The sequence below is a fragment of the Enhydra lutris genome, unplaced genomic scaffold (genome assembly GCF_002288905.1).
Source record: "Enhydra lutris kenyoni isolate GAN:26980312 unplaced genomic scaffold, ASM228890v2 scaffoldscaffold3, whole genome shotgun sequence".
NCBI classification, from domain to species: Eukaryota; Metazoa; Chordata; class Mammalia; order Carnivora; family Mustelidae; genus Enhydra; species Enhydra lutris.
Genome location: NW_019154087.1, coordinates 50647922 through 50667905, shown reverse-complemented (window position 1 = coordinate 50667905; position 19984 = coordinate 50647922). Strand labels below are relative to the sequence as shown.

Below are 19984 nucleotides of genomic sequence, written 5' to 3'. Positions count from 1 at the left end.
TGCCCTGACAGAGTTTAAAATTAAATACAGTTTTGAAAGTTATTTACTCTTCTATTCACCACAAAAACAAAACATTTTTATTGAAAGACTACTAGTAAATATTAAAATACCAATATTACTAAGAAGCCCTCAAGTATTACCATATGTACATAAAACAATCTTTCTAAGTAAGTCCATATGTTGGTGTGCATACATACACACACACAGGGGTGTGTGTATTTGAATTCTCATACTTACATAGGGCACATGAGTACCTCACAACATGCCAAGCTTGGTGGCCAAACATCCTTGTACTACAATTCTATGCACAGGCTAATTCTTTAAAAATATCATTCCTTTGTATAAATGAAAATCTTGGGTTTCACCATTTTCTTCATACACACATACAAGTATAGCGAAATTATGGAAACATGGACAAGAAAGATACTTAAAAATTGTGAGTATATGTTGCTAGGAAAGAAAGGAGATTTGAAATATTGGGGGGTTTTTTAGGGTTGGTTTGTTTTTTGAAGTGGGGAGCTAAAGCAACCTAGCTAATCGATGCGCAATGTAAAATAAAATAAATGCTTGGCTCCATCAGGAAGGAAAAAGCAGCACAGTAATTGGATATGTGCCAAAGAGTCAAAGAAGAACATTGTTATGGATAGCAAAGACTGAGACATTTAGAGTTTGTAGGGATGGGGGTGGGAGGAGAGGTCAGCAGCACAGGAGAAAAGAGGAATAACCACCCTAGGCAGGGAAATGGACCCTTCTTTCCCCTGGAGGGATGGGAGAGACAGGAGGCATCGGCAGCCAGACAAATTGGGCATTTGAGAACAGAAAGTGAAGCCTGAAGCAAACTCCCTTGAGGAGGAGTGAGAGGGCTTGGTGGCCTAATAGAGAAGTAACAATTCAGGATAGCTACTGTAAAAACAGGAAACCAAGTCAACAAATGAAAAGACTGCTACAAGCAATAAGGGCTGAGCTGAGGCTTGAGGTTCTAAATTGCACATTTACAGATTTAAATCAAAATACTTGAAGAGACTCAATAGGCCTCAATGAAGCTTTTTTTCTTTTCTTTTCCTTTTTGGAACAATTTCCTCTCCTGCAATAAGGAAAGAAACTCCCTCACAAAATTCTATGGAAACTCTTTTGGAAACTAAAGGATTCAGGCAGACATATATGTGGAAAATGAGCACAGAGATAGAGTTACACATATTTATACTATGGATATGTGATGTGTGTGTACACTTATGAAAAGCTGTAATGGTCGAATTTCTGATCCAAAGGCTTTTAGCACTTTAAATGTATCTATAAATTAAAACAAGGATGGTCGGCCACTAAAGAAAAACTAACGCCGAAAGGACACACTGTTTATCTCATTTCTGGAATTAAATTCTTTAAGTAAAATATCTCTAAATTAAAGTCCATCAGCTTAGGAATTTATATTATCCAACTCTATTTCCCAAGTGAGCAAAATACAGATAAAATATAGCAGATAACAAATGAAAGGAAGGCAGAAATCACCTGATATTCTCATCCACTGTATAAAGTTCAACTAATTTGATCTTTCTAGTACAGAAAAATACTAGAATGTAAATGGTCAGTTCTAAATTTTTGAAGTTCAATTTCATCAGAACCACAATTCTCCCCCTAATCTCGATACAATTTAAAGCGCATTTCTGTCATCCTGTTGGTTTATGCTAAAACAATAACACCATGGAAGTTAGACATTACTACCATAATGCTTTCCTAATGAAAGTCTAAAGCAACTAAAAAATTGGGAGACCAAAATGTAAATTATCAAAACACAATGAGGATAATGACAGTAGCAGCTAACTTTTTTTTGAAGATTTCTTTTTTTATTTTAGGGGGAGGGGAGTAGGTGAGGAGAGGGACAGAGGGAGAGAATCTCAGCAGACTCCCTGAGAAGCAGCTAAAATTTTTATGCACTTACTGTATATGCAATGCTCTACATACTTTACACACAGTACTGATATTGTTCTCACACCAACACTACAGAGTAGGTACTATTATTATTGTTCCCATTTTATAGATGAGAAAAAAGAGGTACAGAGTTGGATCAAAAGAATACCATATTTACCTGGTGAAATTATTAAAACCATAGACTTAGAAGTTACCAGCACACAAACAGAATAAGAAAAAGAAAATACTCATCACTGGGTCATAAAACTAAAGTCTCAAAGTCTTTGATATTCTGGCTACACTACATTCTTAAAGCTTGAGGGAGAACAAGAACAGACAAGTCATTTCCCTCATGGTTAATAACAACAGGTCCCCCAAAGAGGGATAGTATTAAGTTATCATAGACTTATATGCACCACAAATACAAATGTTCTTTAATTTTCCAAACTGCATTTACATGAATTGGTAACAGCAGAAACATGTCTATTCAAGGATCACAGCAGAAAACGTTCTAATTACGCTCATCATAAGATTGGCCAACTACTAAGGATCTGATTAAGTGATCTACAATTAGTCTCTGAATTTTTGGTCTTAGGAAATCATGATATGCACAGACTTTTCATTGTTACTAATGCTGTCACCTTATTCTAACTAGTCAAATATGAGCAACTGCTACAATCAACTTTATATACAAATTCTAGCCTAAATGCAATCTATTTAGGATTATCTAAAACATGGCTTTGCATTATCAGCATAACTCACATTCACTGTCTAAACTGACTTTAAAAAAAAAAAATAAAAAACCAACTCAGGTATATTTAAAGACACTGTAAATTACCTTCAATTTAAGTGAATAATAAGTAATCACTGCTAAGGACTCAAGATAATAGAGGCAGAATGGATGGTGGGTTTCATCACCCCGGGAAACCCGGCAACAGGGAGGGATGATGTGCTCATACTGACTCACACACAAGCAATAGCATTTCTCAGGGTGCCATTCCTTACCATGGCATGAAAATGGCCAGTAAAAGCTGGTGAGTGGTAACAGCTAAGGTGACAGAATCACAGTTTTAGGCTCAAATCCAGATTCCACTTTCAACAATGAGACCTTGGCAAGTTCCAAGTTCCTTAGCCCCTAAAAGCCTGAGCTCCTTCATGTGTAAAACTAGGATGATGACAACATCTACCCCAAAAGGCAAACTATAAGAAGTAAGTTAATGCATGTAAAGCACTTATTAGACCATGTGGGAGATAGGACGTCCTTGTTCAATGTCTGCTATGACCTCATCATCAATACTACCAAAACCATGTTTTAAAGGGAGGGGCGTGACAACAAAGGAATAGAGAGTTGACACTTACTGCCGCTAGACTGCTTCAATAAATGTTAATAATATTCCTCAGAGATTTCCAACCCTGACATTTGTACATCCCATTCCACTGATAGCTTCTAATTGCTCCTAAAAGAAATAAATATTCTAAAATATTTATATCTTAATGTCTTCAAGAATAAAATACGTTAAAGGCATTTGCCTCTTGTTTGTTTTCCCATTAACAAATACATCCCGGTTACTTACTATTCTTCTATATTTGATATACATTCTTTTAATCTCTAGATTAGATATTTACAAATGCCTGTTAAACAGCCTCTAGATGTCATAGTTTCCTACATCACAACCTAAGAATCATCCTAGATCAGATCAGATCAGATCACCCACCCCTGACTCCCCCCATTCCTTCAGTTAGCCTCAGTCCAAGCTTTACTCCCTCAGATTACTTCAATTGTCTCCTCACTAATCTCCCTGCCCAGCCACTCAATCTAATCCACCTCTGTATTTTCAGAGAGACACACCTATCATCTTTGAGGGGAAGGATGGGGAGGCATTTGGTCACATCATTTTGCTGCTTGAAAACTGGCCACATGGCTACAGATTAAAACAGATTTAAGAAAAACACCAACCAATAAATAAACTGTAAAAAAAAAAAAAAGAAAGATTTTTTGAGACAAAGAGATTTTGAATGTTATCATAATATTAAAGAATTTTTTTTTTTTTTAGGTTTGATGATAGTATTGTGGTTAGGTTTTTTTGTTTAAGTCTTTATCTTTTAAAGATAAAGATACATACCAAAATTGATATGGATGATTTGTTACGTCAGGATTTACTTATAAATAATCTAGCTGGAGGTGGGAGAGGAGGAGTAAGAGATGAAACATAATTGGCCATCAGTTAACAATGTTGGATGATACATACATGGGGGTCCATTATACTGCTGTCTTTAATATTGAGAACATTTACAATTTTCCATAATAAAATCTTATTTAGAAGGGAAAAAACTCATTTCCAATTGCCTAAAGAATCACAACTGGTGATTTTTAACAACACATTCACAAGCAAATATGACTGTGGCCTGACACTTCTCTCAATTTGTTATCTTGATGCCCACCCACATGTCAGTGGCCCTAAACTTGCCACAGCATTCAGAACATCAGGCCAGGCCCATCCCCTCTCTGTGTCCTCATATTTACTCTTCCCTCTGCCAAGAAAGTCTCTCTAGACCACCAGATACACTTTTGAGACCTAGTTCAAAGGGCCACTTCTCTAAGACCCTCCCCATTCCCTTCAGGGCTTCCCTTGCACTTCTTCAGCCCTTGATACCTATCCGTTTTCTCAGTTCCTCTGGTTGGTTATTTGTTGTTGTTGTTGTTGTTGTTTTCCTTTTATTCTATTTCTACCTCCTTCAAGAGATTGTAATTACAGCCTCCCTAAGGGGGAGAAGCTGTATTTCATTTATTCCAATAAATATTCCCTATAATATGCATGGAAAGTAGTAATTATTTATTTAATAGTGCTTTGAAAAATGGAAAGTCAACAGAACAACAGCCAATCATGGCAAACATTAAATAATATGTGCAGTAAACCAGCTTATATGTCCTTAATATATTTACCTGCTATATGTTTATCACATTCTTAAGAAAATTATTGTAATTTTTTCAAGGAATATGTTACACATCTTGAAAGAAATATCAGTATTATTTATAGAACAAAATAAGCCGAAAGAGATGTGGGCAGCTTATTTTCCTATTTCTGAAAAGGTTACAAACTAAAATATGACATTTATGCTATCATTAAACCTCACTTGATGTGGTTATGGGAACATGTATTTTGTTCTGTTGGAAAGACCACACTGTTTCTTATTTCACAATGATAAAAATGTCAAAATATCCATAATATTAAATAATATCTCTGAACCACAAGTGAGAGATATATAGCTATAGATGGAACTTAGCAGCAAAGGATGGTAAATTTTTACTTTATGGCAGGTAATAGTTGAAATGTTCTACATTTCTAAATTACAAAAAATAAGTTAATGCAATATTAAGGTAATACTGACCTAGCTGTTACTAATATTTTTGTGAAACTTTAAGAAATTATTTAGTTATTGCAGTATACACTGTACAAAGAGAAAGAAAACACCTACTAGTATAAAACTTCATTTGCTTCATGTCTTTCATATCTCACAGTCTCACACATTAACCTGTAAAAACAAAATAAAACAGAGACATGAGTTCAACATATGCCATGAGAAAACATTCTATTAGGTTAAAAAGATGAAAGAGCCATGTAGCCTAGAAAGTTAAGATTACTTTCTATGGATTGCCACAATCATTTATTAGCCTCAATATAAATATTTTTGGTACCCATATTAACAAAATATAATAAAATAAAATCTGGTATAGAGATGCTAGAAAAAAACCATTTTGTTAGATGTCAATTCTGCCATGTTTATTTTATAAGGAACAAAACAGTATGTGTTTTACACTTTGTAAATAACATGCGGACAAATTAATGTTCTCCAAAGTAAGCAGAAAATGAGAAAAGAACCTAAAAATTAGGAGGGAGAACCTATTAATTTAAAAAATGGTAACGTCATTCATGTTAATGTTACTTACCAGTAGGTAATTTCAGAAAAAAGTAGGCTTTTATTAACTCAGTATATTTATGACTAATGACTAAATGGAGGTTTTACAACTTAAAGATTTGTTATTTTGGCTGATTCATCCCTGAGGAAAAAATTATGGAAATTATGGAAAACATGCATAAATGTTTAAATAATCAAAATTACCTCAAGAACAGCATCTTCAAGAAGCATCCTATTATATTAAGCCCAAGTAAAATTTCCATAAAACACAGAAATGCGAAAGAGAAAATAACTATTCCTTCTTTTGAAGGAACTAGCAAATAAAAAAATTGGCTATAGAAGTAATTATTTCAACAGCACCTCCATTTTGGTCACGGGGTTAGCGGTCTTCCAATTTGTGAAACTGATCAACCCACATCCATTCTTCCTGTTTGCTAAATCCAACTAACATCACACTCTTGGTTTTTCACTTGAAAACGACAACTCTCTTAGATATTCTTTTTCCTTGTTCTTCCTATTACCACCCTATTTCAGAGGTCCTCTCAATCTCTTATGTGAAACATTCCAACTGAATGTCACTAACTCCAAGAGGCAGCATCAAACCTTGAATACACATCATTAACACAGAGACTGAATCACACCAATTCATAAGAAAAGGTAAGAGTTGTTGGGTGAGCCTGGTGTTGGGTATTAAGGAGGGTACATATTGCATGGAGCACTGGGTATGATGAATAAACAATGAATCTTGGAAATTTGAAAAAATAAAGTTTAAATTTTAAAAAAAGGAAAAGATAAGAGTCACAATTAATGGTCTAAAAATACTTGGTCTTAAATTACATAGCATCTCTGCCTTGTTTCCCATTAGAATGAACGAAGGATCCTTGCCCCAACCTCTTCACTGAATCTCATTCCTTCTACAGGAGACCCCGCATTCCTTCAGGTTTACCTCCTTCCCCACATCACCATCTATTTCTACCTCTCTCCTAAGTCACTTCCTTTACTAAATAAACACATCTTAGCATCAACTGTTGTGTGGGGCAGGGGGACATCTCTTTTGACCACACATCTTCATCCAACTATTATTCACATTTTGCTTTTCCTGTGACAGGTACTCCATTGACTGCATATATATTATTCTCTCTCCATTTCCTCACCCTCTTAGCACTTCTCCATCATTTGCTCCCTGAAACTCCAAAGAAAGGCTCTAAACGTTATTAGCATCCTCTATGTTATCTAAATCCTTTCTGCCCTTATCTTAATTCCACTTCTCAGCAGTATTTGCTGACTCCCTTTTTCCTTACATCATCATCTTCTCAATGCTTCCTGTCTTGAGTCTTCTGGTTTTCCTCTTAACTTCTTAGTCATTTTTTCTGTCTCCTTTGGATTCTCCCCCATTCCATTCCTCTACCTATCTTCTAAATGTTATCAGTTCCTGTCAACCTCTTCTCTGCACCATGTAATCTCATCCAGTTTGTGATTTTAAATTTAACTTATAAAGGGATGACTTTCCAAACAGTGCCCCACACCTAGTCTCTCACCATGATATAAACTCATCTAAAGGCCTACTCAACGTAGCCATTGGCTGTGTAACAGTGGTTTTATGTTCAAAATGTCCAAAACAGATCTTAAATTTCCTTCCCAAGAATTTGCTTTCCTACAATCAGTAGTACCCAATTGTTTAGGCCAAAAATCTCGAGAGTCATTACCCTTGACTCCTCCCTTTTCTTCATAGCCCATCTCTCTGCCAGCACCTGTTTCCAAAATATCCTCTCAAATTGACCAAGTCTACAAATGTAGACAATAGCTTCTACGTTTGTACACCTATTGTCCATTCTCCACATGACTTCTAGAGAAATCTTTCTAAATGTTAAGTCAGATCATCTTGTACTTCTGCTCTTGATTTCCACTATCTGCAGAAGAAATCCAAACTCCTTATCCTTGGTGCCTTCATGCACAAAGCCTATTCCCATGGCAGAGTATCTGGGGCATCACTACACTATGGAGAATTCTGCATAGCTGCCCTGACTCAAATGTTACCTCCTTTGACTACAAAATAAGAGCAGCCCAGCACCCGTTCTTACGTGTATGTTAAGTGCTGGAAGGCTTATTTGTACAAACACACCCTAAATGCTCCTGCTGATCACGATCCTGGGACTACAGAGATCCTGTCCTCCCTCTATATTCCCACCAAGCAGAATGTATAGAAGAAAATGTTCAGCATTCAAGGTCAGGACACTGGGGGATGACTGACCAGAAGCATCTCCTTTGTAACAAAGAGTGTCTGGATGGCAGGCCTTGAGTTCCTTGGAACACTGGCCATGCAGGAAGGAGATGGGCTCAGAGAGTTGCTAGGCTGGTTGCTATAGAATACAAGCATGCTGCATGTAGATCTCTGCAACAGATGCTTTGTGTCTAGGCTGACACTTCAGGACTCCCTAAATAAGTTCCCCCAATAAACCTATCTCATTGGCTGTCTCCAGGTCATTTCTTTGGCCTCACAGGACAATCATCCACCGTTGGCTTAGAGTCTGTTGGGAGTACGGACTACACAAGTGGTGAGCCAGCCAGGAAGCCGGGGCGGGGGGGGGGGGGGGGGGGGGGGAGAGGAGAGACACATGAGCACCAACATGTGGGAAATGGAACAGGGAAATTTGCAAGGGAAATCCGAGGTTGGCCATCCACATATACGTGGAGCACTATAGCCACTATCCTTGATTGGATAAGCCCACCACATGAGTACAGGAATACCCCTGAAAATACCGAAGGGTCTAAACGAAATTTTGACCAAGATAAATGTGACTAAGAAAAGGATCAATGTTCAGCTGCCATAGTTGGGTGACCCCTCCTATCTGTGTGACAGCCTTGAAGAAAGTAAGGAGAAACTGCCTTTAGAGAGGATTTCTCGATTAACAAAAATGACACTGCAGAGACCTTGATAATTGGTTTGAGGAAACAAGATGTTAAAATTAATAACTCTGGCACACAGAATAACCTAACTGAAGGGTGGTAAACTGCCCTGGCAAAGGAGTTCCTATGGCTATTGAGGGAGCCAACTAAGAGTTCTACTGAGGAAGAGACTAATGGGACTGAGTCCATAAAAATTCCCATTCTCTTGGCTCAGCCTCTTGTTACTAGCCAAAATGAAAGCAGAGCATCCATGCCCATAGCGTGGAACCCTAGAAACTGCCCGTGCCTAACCACCAGCACAGACCACAGTGAAAGACTATATACCTGCCAAATTGGTAGAATTGGAAGATAAACTCAGACGGAAATGAAGGGAATCCATGGTGCTATGGTTGCTCAGTATATGGAACACGGGCACGGAAGGCAGTTTGCTTTTGGTTGGGAATGTCCAAGATGGCGTTCGTTACAACACACCCTGCTTTAAGGTGGCATCCCCAAGGCATCCTCAGTGAAGGCTACATTACCCTTTACTCTCCTAGGTAGTATGGCACTGTAAATTAGCTTGGCCTAACGGGGGCAGGTGTGCTGACCTCCCTTTATGAAGGGAGACTATGGAAGAGCTCCAGCACATCCTATGAGAGCTGTCTATGATGAACATCACAGAGGTCTCGAAAAGGAACTGTTTGCCATAGATATTAAAGATATGGTAGCACAGTCTGCCCCCAATCATTGGTAGGGGGCACTCATGTCCATCTTGACCCACTAATGGAGTAGCCTGTATCATGGGCTGAGCGGGCTGCCACAGATCTGAGGGAAACAGAAAAGGTCAGAAAAAGAGGTATCAGAAAGGCAGGAATGAAGGAAAGGGACTCACAGCAGAAGGAAACAAAGAAAAGGGCTATGCATGTTACCTGTTGCCAGATGTAGTAAGAGGTAGGTCAGCACAGACCACCACCACCCACCCCACCTCACCCCCTGGCCTCCCGCCTTGAGAAAGCAGACAAACAATCCAAAGCAGTCCTTGTTGGGCTCTGGCAGAAATTAAAAACCTGAACAGCAATTTACAAAGGGTACCCTCAGAGGGAGGATGATGGGCGCTTTCTCTATGAACGAGGGAAGAGGCAAAGGACATGGACTGCTGATTCAAGCTGCTGTCACCTGGGTGTCTGGGGACTGGAGCCACATGTCAGTCACATGTAGAACTTACCATATATTGGTCTAATAGAAACAGAGTGTTTTGGCTCTGGTTGAAACTGGTGCCAAAATTACTCTCCTTTATGGAAATAACTACTTTCAAAGGTCCATCTCTGCCATCGATGATGATGGGGGTGGTATCGTCTAAATGAAGCAGACTACAGCAAGTGCGGACAGGACAGCTCTCCCCAAAGCCCCATTCAGTGACTATAACCCCAATATATTCTAGGAATGGATGTCTTCTCAGGACTAACATTACAGACTACTGCAGGGGAATTCAAATTGAGGGTGCACTTGGTCAAACAAATAATAAGAAGAGATGCAAAATGGACAGCTATACTACTACTTGTCGCACAGAGGATGATGGCAATTAAACCATATCACCTCCCAGGAGGCCATGAAGAAATCACAGGCATGATTAAGGAATTAGCCAATGTGAGCATTATATGATCAACTCATAGTCTATATAACAGTCTCATCGGGCATGTGAAGAAACCAAATGGAATGTGGAGAATGACTGTGGATTACAGAGAACTAAATAAGGCGGTACCCCCTCTTCATGCAATTGTGCCCAACATCATGTCACTTGTTGACTTGAATTGGGGAAGTTCTAGGTACATATTATTATGTGTTAGACCTGGCTAGCACCTTTCTCAGTATTCCCATAGCCCCAGAAAGCCAAGAGCAATCCGCTTTGACCTGGTAAGAACAGACATTCCTCATCCTACCACGGGGGTATTTATAGAGCCCCACGACTTGCCACAGCTTGGCGGCCAGTGACCTAAGTCACTAGGCAATTCCAGAGGCAGTCGGTGTGTCTGTTTCATGACACTGATGATCTAATGTTAACTTCTCAGTCTTTTTCTACTTTGCAGTCCACTGCACCAGACTTGCCTTCTCACCTAACAAGTCAAGGATGAGCAGTCAACAAAAATAAAATACAAGGCCCTGGCTCACTGGATAAGACAAAAGATGTTTCTGCAGCAGGTGTTGATAAAATACAGGTACACCCGTGCCCCACCATCCCCAAGCAGTTACAAACTTTCATAGATCTCTTAGGGTATCAGCTTCAGTTTACTCCTTGCCTGGCTCACCTGCTTCTGCCCCTTCATAGACTGGTTTAAAAAGGAGCTGAATGGGACTAGTCCTCAAAGACAAGGCAAGCATTTAAACAAGCCAAAATGGCTATTAAATACATCAAAGCCTTAAGGATTCTCGTACAGGGACAGCCATATGTTTATTACCAGCCATATTACCCAGAAGGGTCTGGATAGAGCTTGTGGCAACAGCAAGGGCACAAACCTGTGCTATCAGGTTTCTGTTCACATTTATAAAAAGGAGCTGAGACCCAATACAGCATTTTAGAATAATAGCTGTGTGCTATTTACCATGCCTCACAGTAAGTAGGAAACATAACTAAAGGGATCCCAGTAACTGTTCACATCCAATATCTTATAGCAGGATTGCTGAAGAGTACATTCCAAAAGGCCAAATCAGGCAGCACCCAGCCCCAAACTAGCTGAATGGCATGCCTACCTTCAACAATGTAGTACCTTGACACACAGCCCCCTTTGTGTGGAGCTGTACTCCATTCTTGGCCCCGTAACTTATGTCACAGCCATTAACTGACACAGCAGAGCCACCATGGCTGCCAGAATTTTGTGCTGGATGGGGACAGACCCATCCCTAAGCATGCCTGGTACACTGATGGCTCAGCAAGGGTCAAACCCTACACCTGGATGGCCATTGCCATCCAACCCTCAACTGAAAGAATCTTCAAAGACTCTAGCACTAGACATAGTAGTCAGTGGGCCAAACTGTGAGCAGCATGGGTGGTGCTGCTCCACGAGCCGACCCCCTCTGTTATATACACAGAGAACTGACCATGTGGCTTCTCCAATGGAAGGCACAGGACTAGAAGGTAGTGGAGCACCCACTCTGGGGCAACATGTGGAAGGACATTCTCCAGCAATTATGAGGTATGAACATCACTACTGGCCATGTAGATGCACATACAGTATGCACCCCACCTGATAACTAACAAGCTGATTAGCTGGCCCATGGCTAATTCCTAGAAGAGATGCCAACAGAAGATGTTACCACCTGGCTACACAAGAAGACAGGACATCAAGGACAAGAGACCTTGTGGGCCATTGCTAAGAACTGGAGCTAACTGTGGTGTTACAAGACACGGTAACCATCTGCTAACAATGCTCAACCTGTGCTCAGAAACAACCATGACCTCTGCCAAGAGACACTGGACAAATAGCAAGGAGTGGCACCCCATTCAGAGATGGGAGACTGACTACATTGGTCCGCTACCCTTTCTCTGATGGCTGCTGTTATACTTTGATGTGTACTGACACTCAATTAGGACTCCTACAAGCCTACCCCAGTAAGCATGCTAACCAAAAGGCTAACATCTGCAGTCTAGAACAGCTGTGTGCTGCCTATGGGGTACCACTGATATCGACAGCAACCAAGGCTCCCAGTTTACACAACACAAAGTGCAAGAGTGGGCTAACACTCAACATATCCATTGGCATTTCCATCTACCATACAATCCCACTGCACCTGGACTGACAGAACGTGTGAACTGGCTGTTGAAACAACAATTGCAACAAGAAACGCATTCACTAGCCCTCTGGACAAGCTACCTGTCAACAGCTATATGGGCATTAAATTAACATGTACATTCTAATCAGTCCAGTGCCTACACTCTACTCACTCAAGGACCTGATGTCAGTCTTAGAATGCAAGTAAACAGCATGCAGGAAAGATGTTCTCTGCTGCAAGTAGAGGCACGAGATAACCTTCTATTGTCCCTGCCACAAGATCCACCTACAGGGGAACATATAATTAAATGGCCCTGGAAGTGACAAAGAAGTCCACAGTGGTTCGGGTTTTTGGCCCAGTGAGGAATAGGACTAGAACAGGACCTATACCCATCACCCCATTTCTTCATCCCACTCCACCAAAGACAATGAAGGTACACAAGCCCAGGCTTCTCATAAGAAAATAATACTACTGGGGCACGTGGGTGGCTCAGTCGGTTAAGCACCCAACTCTTGATTTTGGCTCAGGTCATGATCTCAGGGTTCTGAGACTTGAGCACTATGCTGGGCTCTATGCTGGGTGCAGAGCCTGCTTAGCGTCTTTCCCCCCACCCCATCTCTCCCTCTTAAAAAAAAAAAAAAAAAAGACACTATCATAATCACCTTATGGAACATTATTATACCCCTACCATCCTTTTCAGATCTGTCCCACTGTGTAACAGAGGGAAGGCCAACAATTGGGTACTATAAACCTGGAGCCAAACCACAATCATGGGTGGTGTCATCCCAGAACAACACCGCCTCCTGCTTTCTATTAAGCAATCATGACTTGCCTCTTCTGGTGGCTACCGAACAGCTTAACTTTTTGCCTTTAGACTCTGCATGGGGGACCTATTTGCCAGTTGGGTCCTGACCATAGCTTCTATACAGAATAAAACCAACTGTTGGGTATATAGTGAACTCCCCTCCCTCTCAGTGACTGCAGGCTTCCTCTGGCAAAATGTTTCTAGAATTTCTTTCTTTCTTTTTTTTTTTTTTTTTTGTAAGATTTACTTATTTATTTGACAGACAGAGATCACACTAGTCAGAGAGAGAGAGAGAGGGAGAAACAGAGAGAGGAAGAAGCAGGCTCCCTGCTAAGCAGAGAGCCCACTGTGGGGCTCGATCCCAGGACCCGGAGATCATGATATGAGCCGAAGGCAGTGGCTTTAACCCACTGAGCCACCCAGGTGCCCCTGTTTTTAGAATTTCTTAGCCATTTGTATTCTCCTATTATTTGGATACTGTGGCTTGTACTGTTGTTGTAGTATTTAGTTGCAATGTACCTCGGCATACTTGGCCCCACAGACATTGTGAAAGAAGAGAAAATTTAAAAATGTACAGGCCATGGGCACCTGGGTGGCTCAGTCATTTGAGCATCTGACTCTTCATCTCAGGTCATGATCTCAGGGTCATGAAACCTGCTTAAGATTCTGTCTCTCCCTCTCCCTCTGTCATTCCCTGCCACCACCTCTCGACAACAACAAAAACAACAAAAAGTATGGACCAACCAGGGTAGGACAGGTGGAGTATATGGTACATGGTAGAAAGCTAGTTTGTACAAGCACACTCCAAATGTTCCTGTGAATCACTATCTTGAGAATACAGAGATCTCACCCTCCCTTTATATTCCAATCAAGCAGAGTATGTACAAGAACATGTTGCTCAGCATTCAAGGTTGGGGCTCTAGGGGTAGCCAACCCAGAGGGACTGGATGGTGGGCCCTGAGCTCCTTGGAATGCTGGCTATGGAAGGAGGGGAAGGGCTATAGACAGCTGCTAGACTAAGTTGCTACACTATATAAACTTATTGCCTGTGGGTCCCAGAAGCAGGTGTTTTGTCCAGTCTGCTTTTCTTGGATTCCCTGTACATAAGTTCCCTCCATGAACTTGTGTCTCAATCACTGCTTCTGGGTCTTTTCTTCAGCCTCAGCAGACTGTCACCTACCCTTGGTTGAGTCTCCTGAGCTATGGCTTTGCACCATGCTGAAAACACTAACATCTGAATGAAACAACACACCCCCATTTACTTAGATCTTGTCTGCCCCCCAAGAACACAAGCTCCATGATGGCGGAGACTTGGGCTACTTCAGTGTATCTCCACGGCTTATGTCAGGGTCCAGCACATGGTAGGCACACAATCAATGACTGTTGGCTGAATAAATCAACCTAACCAGTACCCTCAGAGAATCACAAAGAAATCTCCTAGAAGACAAATAAATGGAGAAAGTACTAAAACTGGTGGTCATCTTTGAACATCACTGGAGGATGATTTACAAAAAGCACACTGATATTCCCTGAATTCTTCAAGAGCATACTAAGCATAACTTAGTGGTTTCTTAATGATCTAAAACTGCTCATATAACAATAATCACACTTATCTGTAATGCTAAAGAATATATATTTCAGCAGGCTCTTTTTTCCAACACTGAATAGGTCCAAACTGTTACTCGGCTTTCTCAGATTTTTGGCCTCCTCTCCTAACTATAGCATCCTCTGTCCTTTTGGCAAATATGCTGCTTTTAATCCATGTGGATTCGGGGAGTAAATGTTAGAAAAACAAAATGTTGAAAAAATATAGTTTTTAACTGAAGACCTGAAAACCTATACACTACACAGAATATGTGATCTTACAGCAACATGGTCATTACTGCACACCAATTAACACTCAGAAGCACTTTACTGCTTACACATGGGTGGGCCACAATAATGCAAAGCTGTAGTTTTCGAATAAATGAAAGCCTCTGCTGTCCCTCAGAGAAGACTAATGTTCTATTACCCAACACTGAATAAACAAACTTTCAAATCTTGATTAAGTGCTGCTGTTTCTTTTCTAAAACTGGAAACCTCCATTATGTGGAAGTCTTAACTGTTCTCTGTTAATCCCAGGGATAACATTTTTATGTATAAAATTCAAACAAAATATATTATCTAAATAAGATATATTTTTCCTAGAAATGGTAGCTACTATAAAGTAGTTTATCCAAGTCATTGTATTTATCTGTACCTCTATTTTTTGTTATTAATCATGTTGGTATCTTGATCTTATTTTTAAAAAGGACTGAAGTTAGTTTCAGCAGATATTTTCCATAAATATCAGAAACAAATGATTTTTAACATAAATAGAACAAGATAAACATCTTAAAGTTCCCTCCCTGTCAGCTCATGCCAACAAACAAAACATAGTCTTAGTCTCCATAGTATAGTCTCCAAAACAGACTTTCTAAAGTATAAATAGATTCAACTATACCACTGAATTAATCGGTTATTTCTACCCAAAAAATTTCCCTTTGAAACAGTGGAAAATTGGTGGTTCTAAAGTTGGGTTGATGGATTAATGGACTTCATCACACTACTTACTTTTGTAATTTTGAAAATTTCCAAAAGAAGTATTAAAATTGTCCTTGTTCTATTGCACAGAATCCCTGTTACCTAAATAATTTTAAAACCACATATACTATAGACATACATTATACAATCAATATGTGTAAACATTGTTTAAATATTATCCATGTGTGCTTTTATACACACATGGGAAGGTGCCGTTTATATTTGCTTATTACATAATTCCACTTGCACTTGCAGATTAACTACATTCAATCAAATAGTACTAAAATTTCTTCTTAGGGTAGATGTCACCAAAAACACAAGATGAAAGACCCTTTAAAGATCATTCCTACTTTAATTTGAGCCATCTTCTAAATTCCCAATGGTTTTGCCCTTTACAATAAAACTTGAATATTTAAACACTTAACCTGCAATCTACTTTAATTTAAATGATTTTCATTAAAAATTAAATTTTAGAAGTACTCAATCCTCTTGACACTTTTTTCAATTAACAACTAAATATGAAATTGACATGCCCGCAAATTAATTAGTGTTTAAAGAGTAAAGGGAAAATATACAGAAAAAGTATTCTTTTAATAATTAAAAACTGCTAGTATCAAAACTAGCTACAGTTGGAGGAAACAAACCCTTCTCTATGTCCTTGCTGGTGTTTATATATAATTCATCTTCCCAAGGTCCTTTATAGTCTGTTGCAGTTAAGACAAAATCGTTGGATTATATGTTTTTGTTCTTTTCGTATAGCCCAGATAACCATAATTAAGCTTACTCTATCACTGTAGAATAGAATCAATAAGATTTTATACGTGCTTCCCAAAAAAGGCAGTTAACTTAATGCCATAAATATATTCCATACAAAGACCTAAAACATACTAAAATAATGAACCTAATTTGTTCTCTGAATGGTTAAAAACATTCTGGTTTCCTATGTATCTAAATGCTAAAATGTAGATCTCTGTTTGCAAGGACAGCAAATAACAGTCCTTTTGGGTTATTCACCAAGTAGTGTTTATTCCTTTAGATGAGGAGGGAGGGGAGTGGGATACAGAGGAAGAGAGGATATCACTATGGCAGAAATGTAAAAAATTATTATAAGGATGTAAAACTTATAATACCAACTACAGAGGCTAGATGAGGCAGTTTTTTAAGTTATCTCTAAACCTACTTAACCATAATAAAGGATCACCATCCCATTATTAATCATTGTAAAATGACTTACCTAAGTTGGTGCTCTCTCAAGTTTGATAAGGCTTCCATACCATGTAAATAGGAATATACTATTTCCAAATCCTGTTTGAAAAGAAAAATAGAAATTATTAGACTTTTTAAGAAAAATCAAGAGAAAAGCTAAATCACACAAATGTCATCCATTCAACCACCTTGGGGATATAGAGTAGGGTATTAAAATATAAAATAAATTGGCTTAAACTTATGAAAATAAGTATTTTAAGAAACTTGGAAAATTATCATTTTTTTAAAAAGACATTATTTATTTTGAGCGAGAGAGTGTGTGTTCGAGCATGTGTAGGGTGGGGGGAGAATCTGAAGTGGGCTCCCATGAGCAGTCTGGAGCCCCACGCAGGGCTCACTCCCACCATTGTGAGACCATGACCTGAACCAAAACCAAGAGTCTGACGCTTAACTGATTGACCCACCCAGGTGCCCATATCCTGTTTGTTCTGTTTTAAAATAAGAGTTCTATTGAGATATAATTCACATACTATAATTTTTATTATTTTTATTTTTTTGCCGGAGGCCACAGCAGCACTGAATCATGGCACAGAATCCAGCAAAGGCCAAGTGCATGATCCTCCCTGCCCTCTGGGCTCTGACACCCATTGCACCCTCCTCACCCCAGAGGAACAGCCATAGGAAGAGGGCATGGGTGGGCAATCCATGAAAAAAAAAAAAAAAAAAAAAAAAAAAGCCAGCTGAAATGTTAATAAGGATTGCACTGAGTCAGCAGATTACCTCAGGTAATACTGCCATCTTGACAACAGTCTTCCAACCCATGGCATGGGGGTGTTCTGCCATTTACTTAGGTCTTCCTTAATTTCTTTCAACAATGTTTTACATTTTTCAGTATACAAGTCTTATATTACTTTGGTTCAACTTAATCTTCTCTTTTTTTAAGATGTTGTTTATTTGTCAGAGAGAGAGGAGAACAAGTAGGGGGAATGGCAGGCAGAGGGACAAGCAGGATCCCTGCTAAGAAAGAAGCCCAATGCAGGACTCGATCCCAGGACCCTGGGGTGATCATGACCTGAGCCGAAGCCAAATGCTTAACCGATGAGCAATCCAGGTGTCCCTTAATCCTCTTTAATTAAGAAAAAAAAATCTGTAGCCTTAGGAATACCTTTCTAAACAATTCAAACTATATGTGCAATTAAATTTCATATATTAAGGGCACAGTTAAGGGACAGTGGTAACAACTAGGTAAGAAATTCAAAACCTTCTTAAGAGGATGTTAAGGAGGTTTTCAGCCTACAATATTTTAATGTAGTCCTTAAAACAATATTGTGATGTGATAAGGGGAAATAAAAACCTTATTTGTAGCTCTAAATTGTCCCAATTTAAAATTTATCAATTACTAGAAATCTAAAGTGCCGCCCTCTGGTGATCAACTTTCAAATAAGCTGATGGTCTTCAACTTTATTCATCTACAATTCTTGTTATTTCCCACAAGTCTTTTAAAAGTTATTTGAAGACTGAAACCTAAAACTAGACCCTATAAATTCAATACAAACAAGAAAAACAAAACTTTCCCACCATCTAGTTAACAAAGTCTGCATTCCTAAAGCTAATAAACTCCTTCTTTAGAAATAATCAGACTCCAATCATAATGTTCTATTTGCATGTAGTGAAAATCAATAAAAAGTGTCCTAATTATTGAGTTTTTCTTTTTAATAGCTATAATAAGAGCTTTTCTGGACAATCCTAAAGTTCACATTCTATTTTAGATATTATAAATATGTGTGCTATTTGCCGTATTTAAATAGTATGGAAAGACTGCCCCTCCACCCCAGTTTCTGAAGAGCTTATATTCTGAATCTAATACTAAAGTCTTACATATTTCACTGAATTACCTATCAACCTTGGGTTATAACCTGCCCAAGACCTACAACATTCTTATTTAAGCAAACAAGACAACACTATTCACATTCATTTAACACTCACCAACCAAATAAATTTACAATGACAAAAAAAAAAAAAAAAGGTATATTGGGAAAGCAGTAAAAGAAATAAATTTTTTTTAAAGCTGGAGAAGGGAGAAGTCTAAAAGAAACATGATAGAAGCAAGAATTTGGAAGCTTAGAAAAGGAACAAAGGGGGGGAAACACCCTTAAAAGCCTTAAAAGAATCAGCTGTCTTGTTCAAACAAACCCAGCAAAATCAAAATAAAACAGCATAGCCCTTAATGAAATGGCACTTTATTAATATGCTGTTTTTTTAACACTGTAGAGTTTCATTGTGCAGGGGATACCTTCCTGAATCTGTTACGTCACATGTGTCAGTATGTATGCAAAACTTTGAGTATGAATGTACAGCCTATATGATTATATAAAGTGTATTTAAGGACAATAACTACATTATTTATCTTAAGACAATATATATCATTATAACCCGAAAATTAAATAAGATTGTTGATTAGTTAAAAAAAACATAGAGAACAATGATGTATTCTCACCTCTAAGTCACTGACATCAGTAAATGGGTCAGAAAGCTTTTACCGGAGCCTGCATTATGAAACTCTTGAGTGTGAAGGAAAGGGACTGCATTACCTCACCACTGCATGACCAAATCTGTATGTATGTCACTGCATAAATAAGACATCTGCAGCTCACATAATCATGATGTGAATTTTCAGGGGAATAAGTTTAAACATGTCACTTACGCAGTACACAATCAGAGAGTCCTAGGCAACCATTTCATATACTTCAGGTATCTAAAGAGACTAAACTTCCTGAATTGAATTCAACGCTTGAAATGAATTCAATGATTATGTCCAGTTTCTTCTATTACTCTTAGAATAAGTCATCTCAAAAGAAACTTATTTTAAGTGGTTTATGTCACAAGGAGCTCATAAACACAAGGAGCAGACATTATTCTAAATGAAGCTGTTAA

At 38.8% G+C, this 19984-nt stretch overlaps 1 protein-coding gene across 1 annotated transcript in view; it reads right to left on the bottom strand.

Moving 5' to 3' along the window:
• LOC111155074 (Rap guanine nucleotide exchange factor 2) overlaps positions 1-19984 on the bottom strand; it is a 239101-nt gene that overhangs the window by 151746 nt on the left and 67371 nt on the right. The window contains exons 2-3 of the mRNA XM_022515113.1: positions 17079-17149; positions 5383-5439 (exon numbers count right to left, since the gene is read on the bottom strand). Of these exons, the coding sequence (XP_022370821.1) occupies positions 5383-5439; positions 17079-17149 (128 nt within the window). The remainder of the gene's footprint in view (positions 1-5382; positions 5440-17078; positions 17150-19984) is intronic.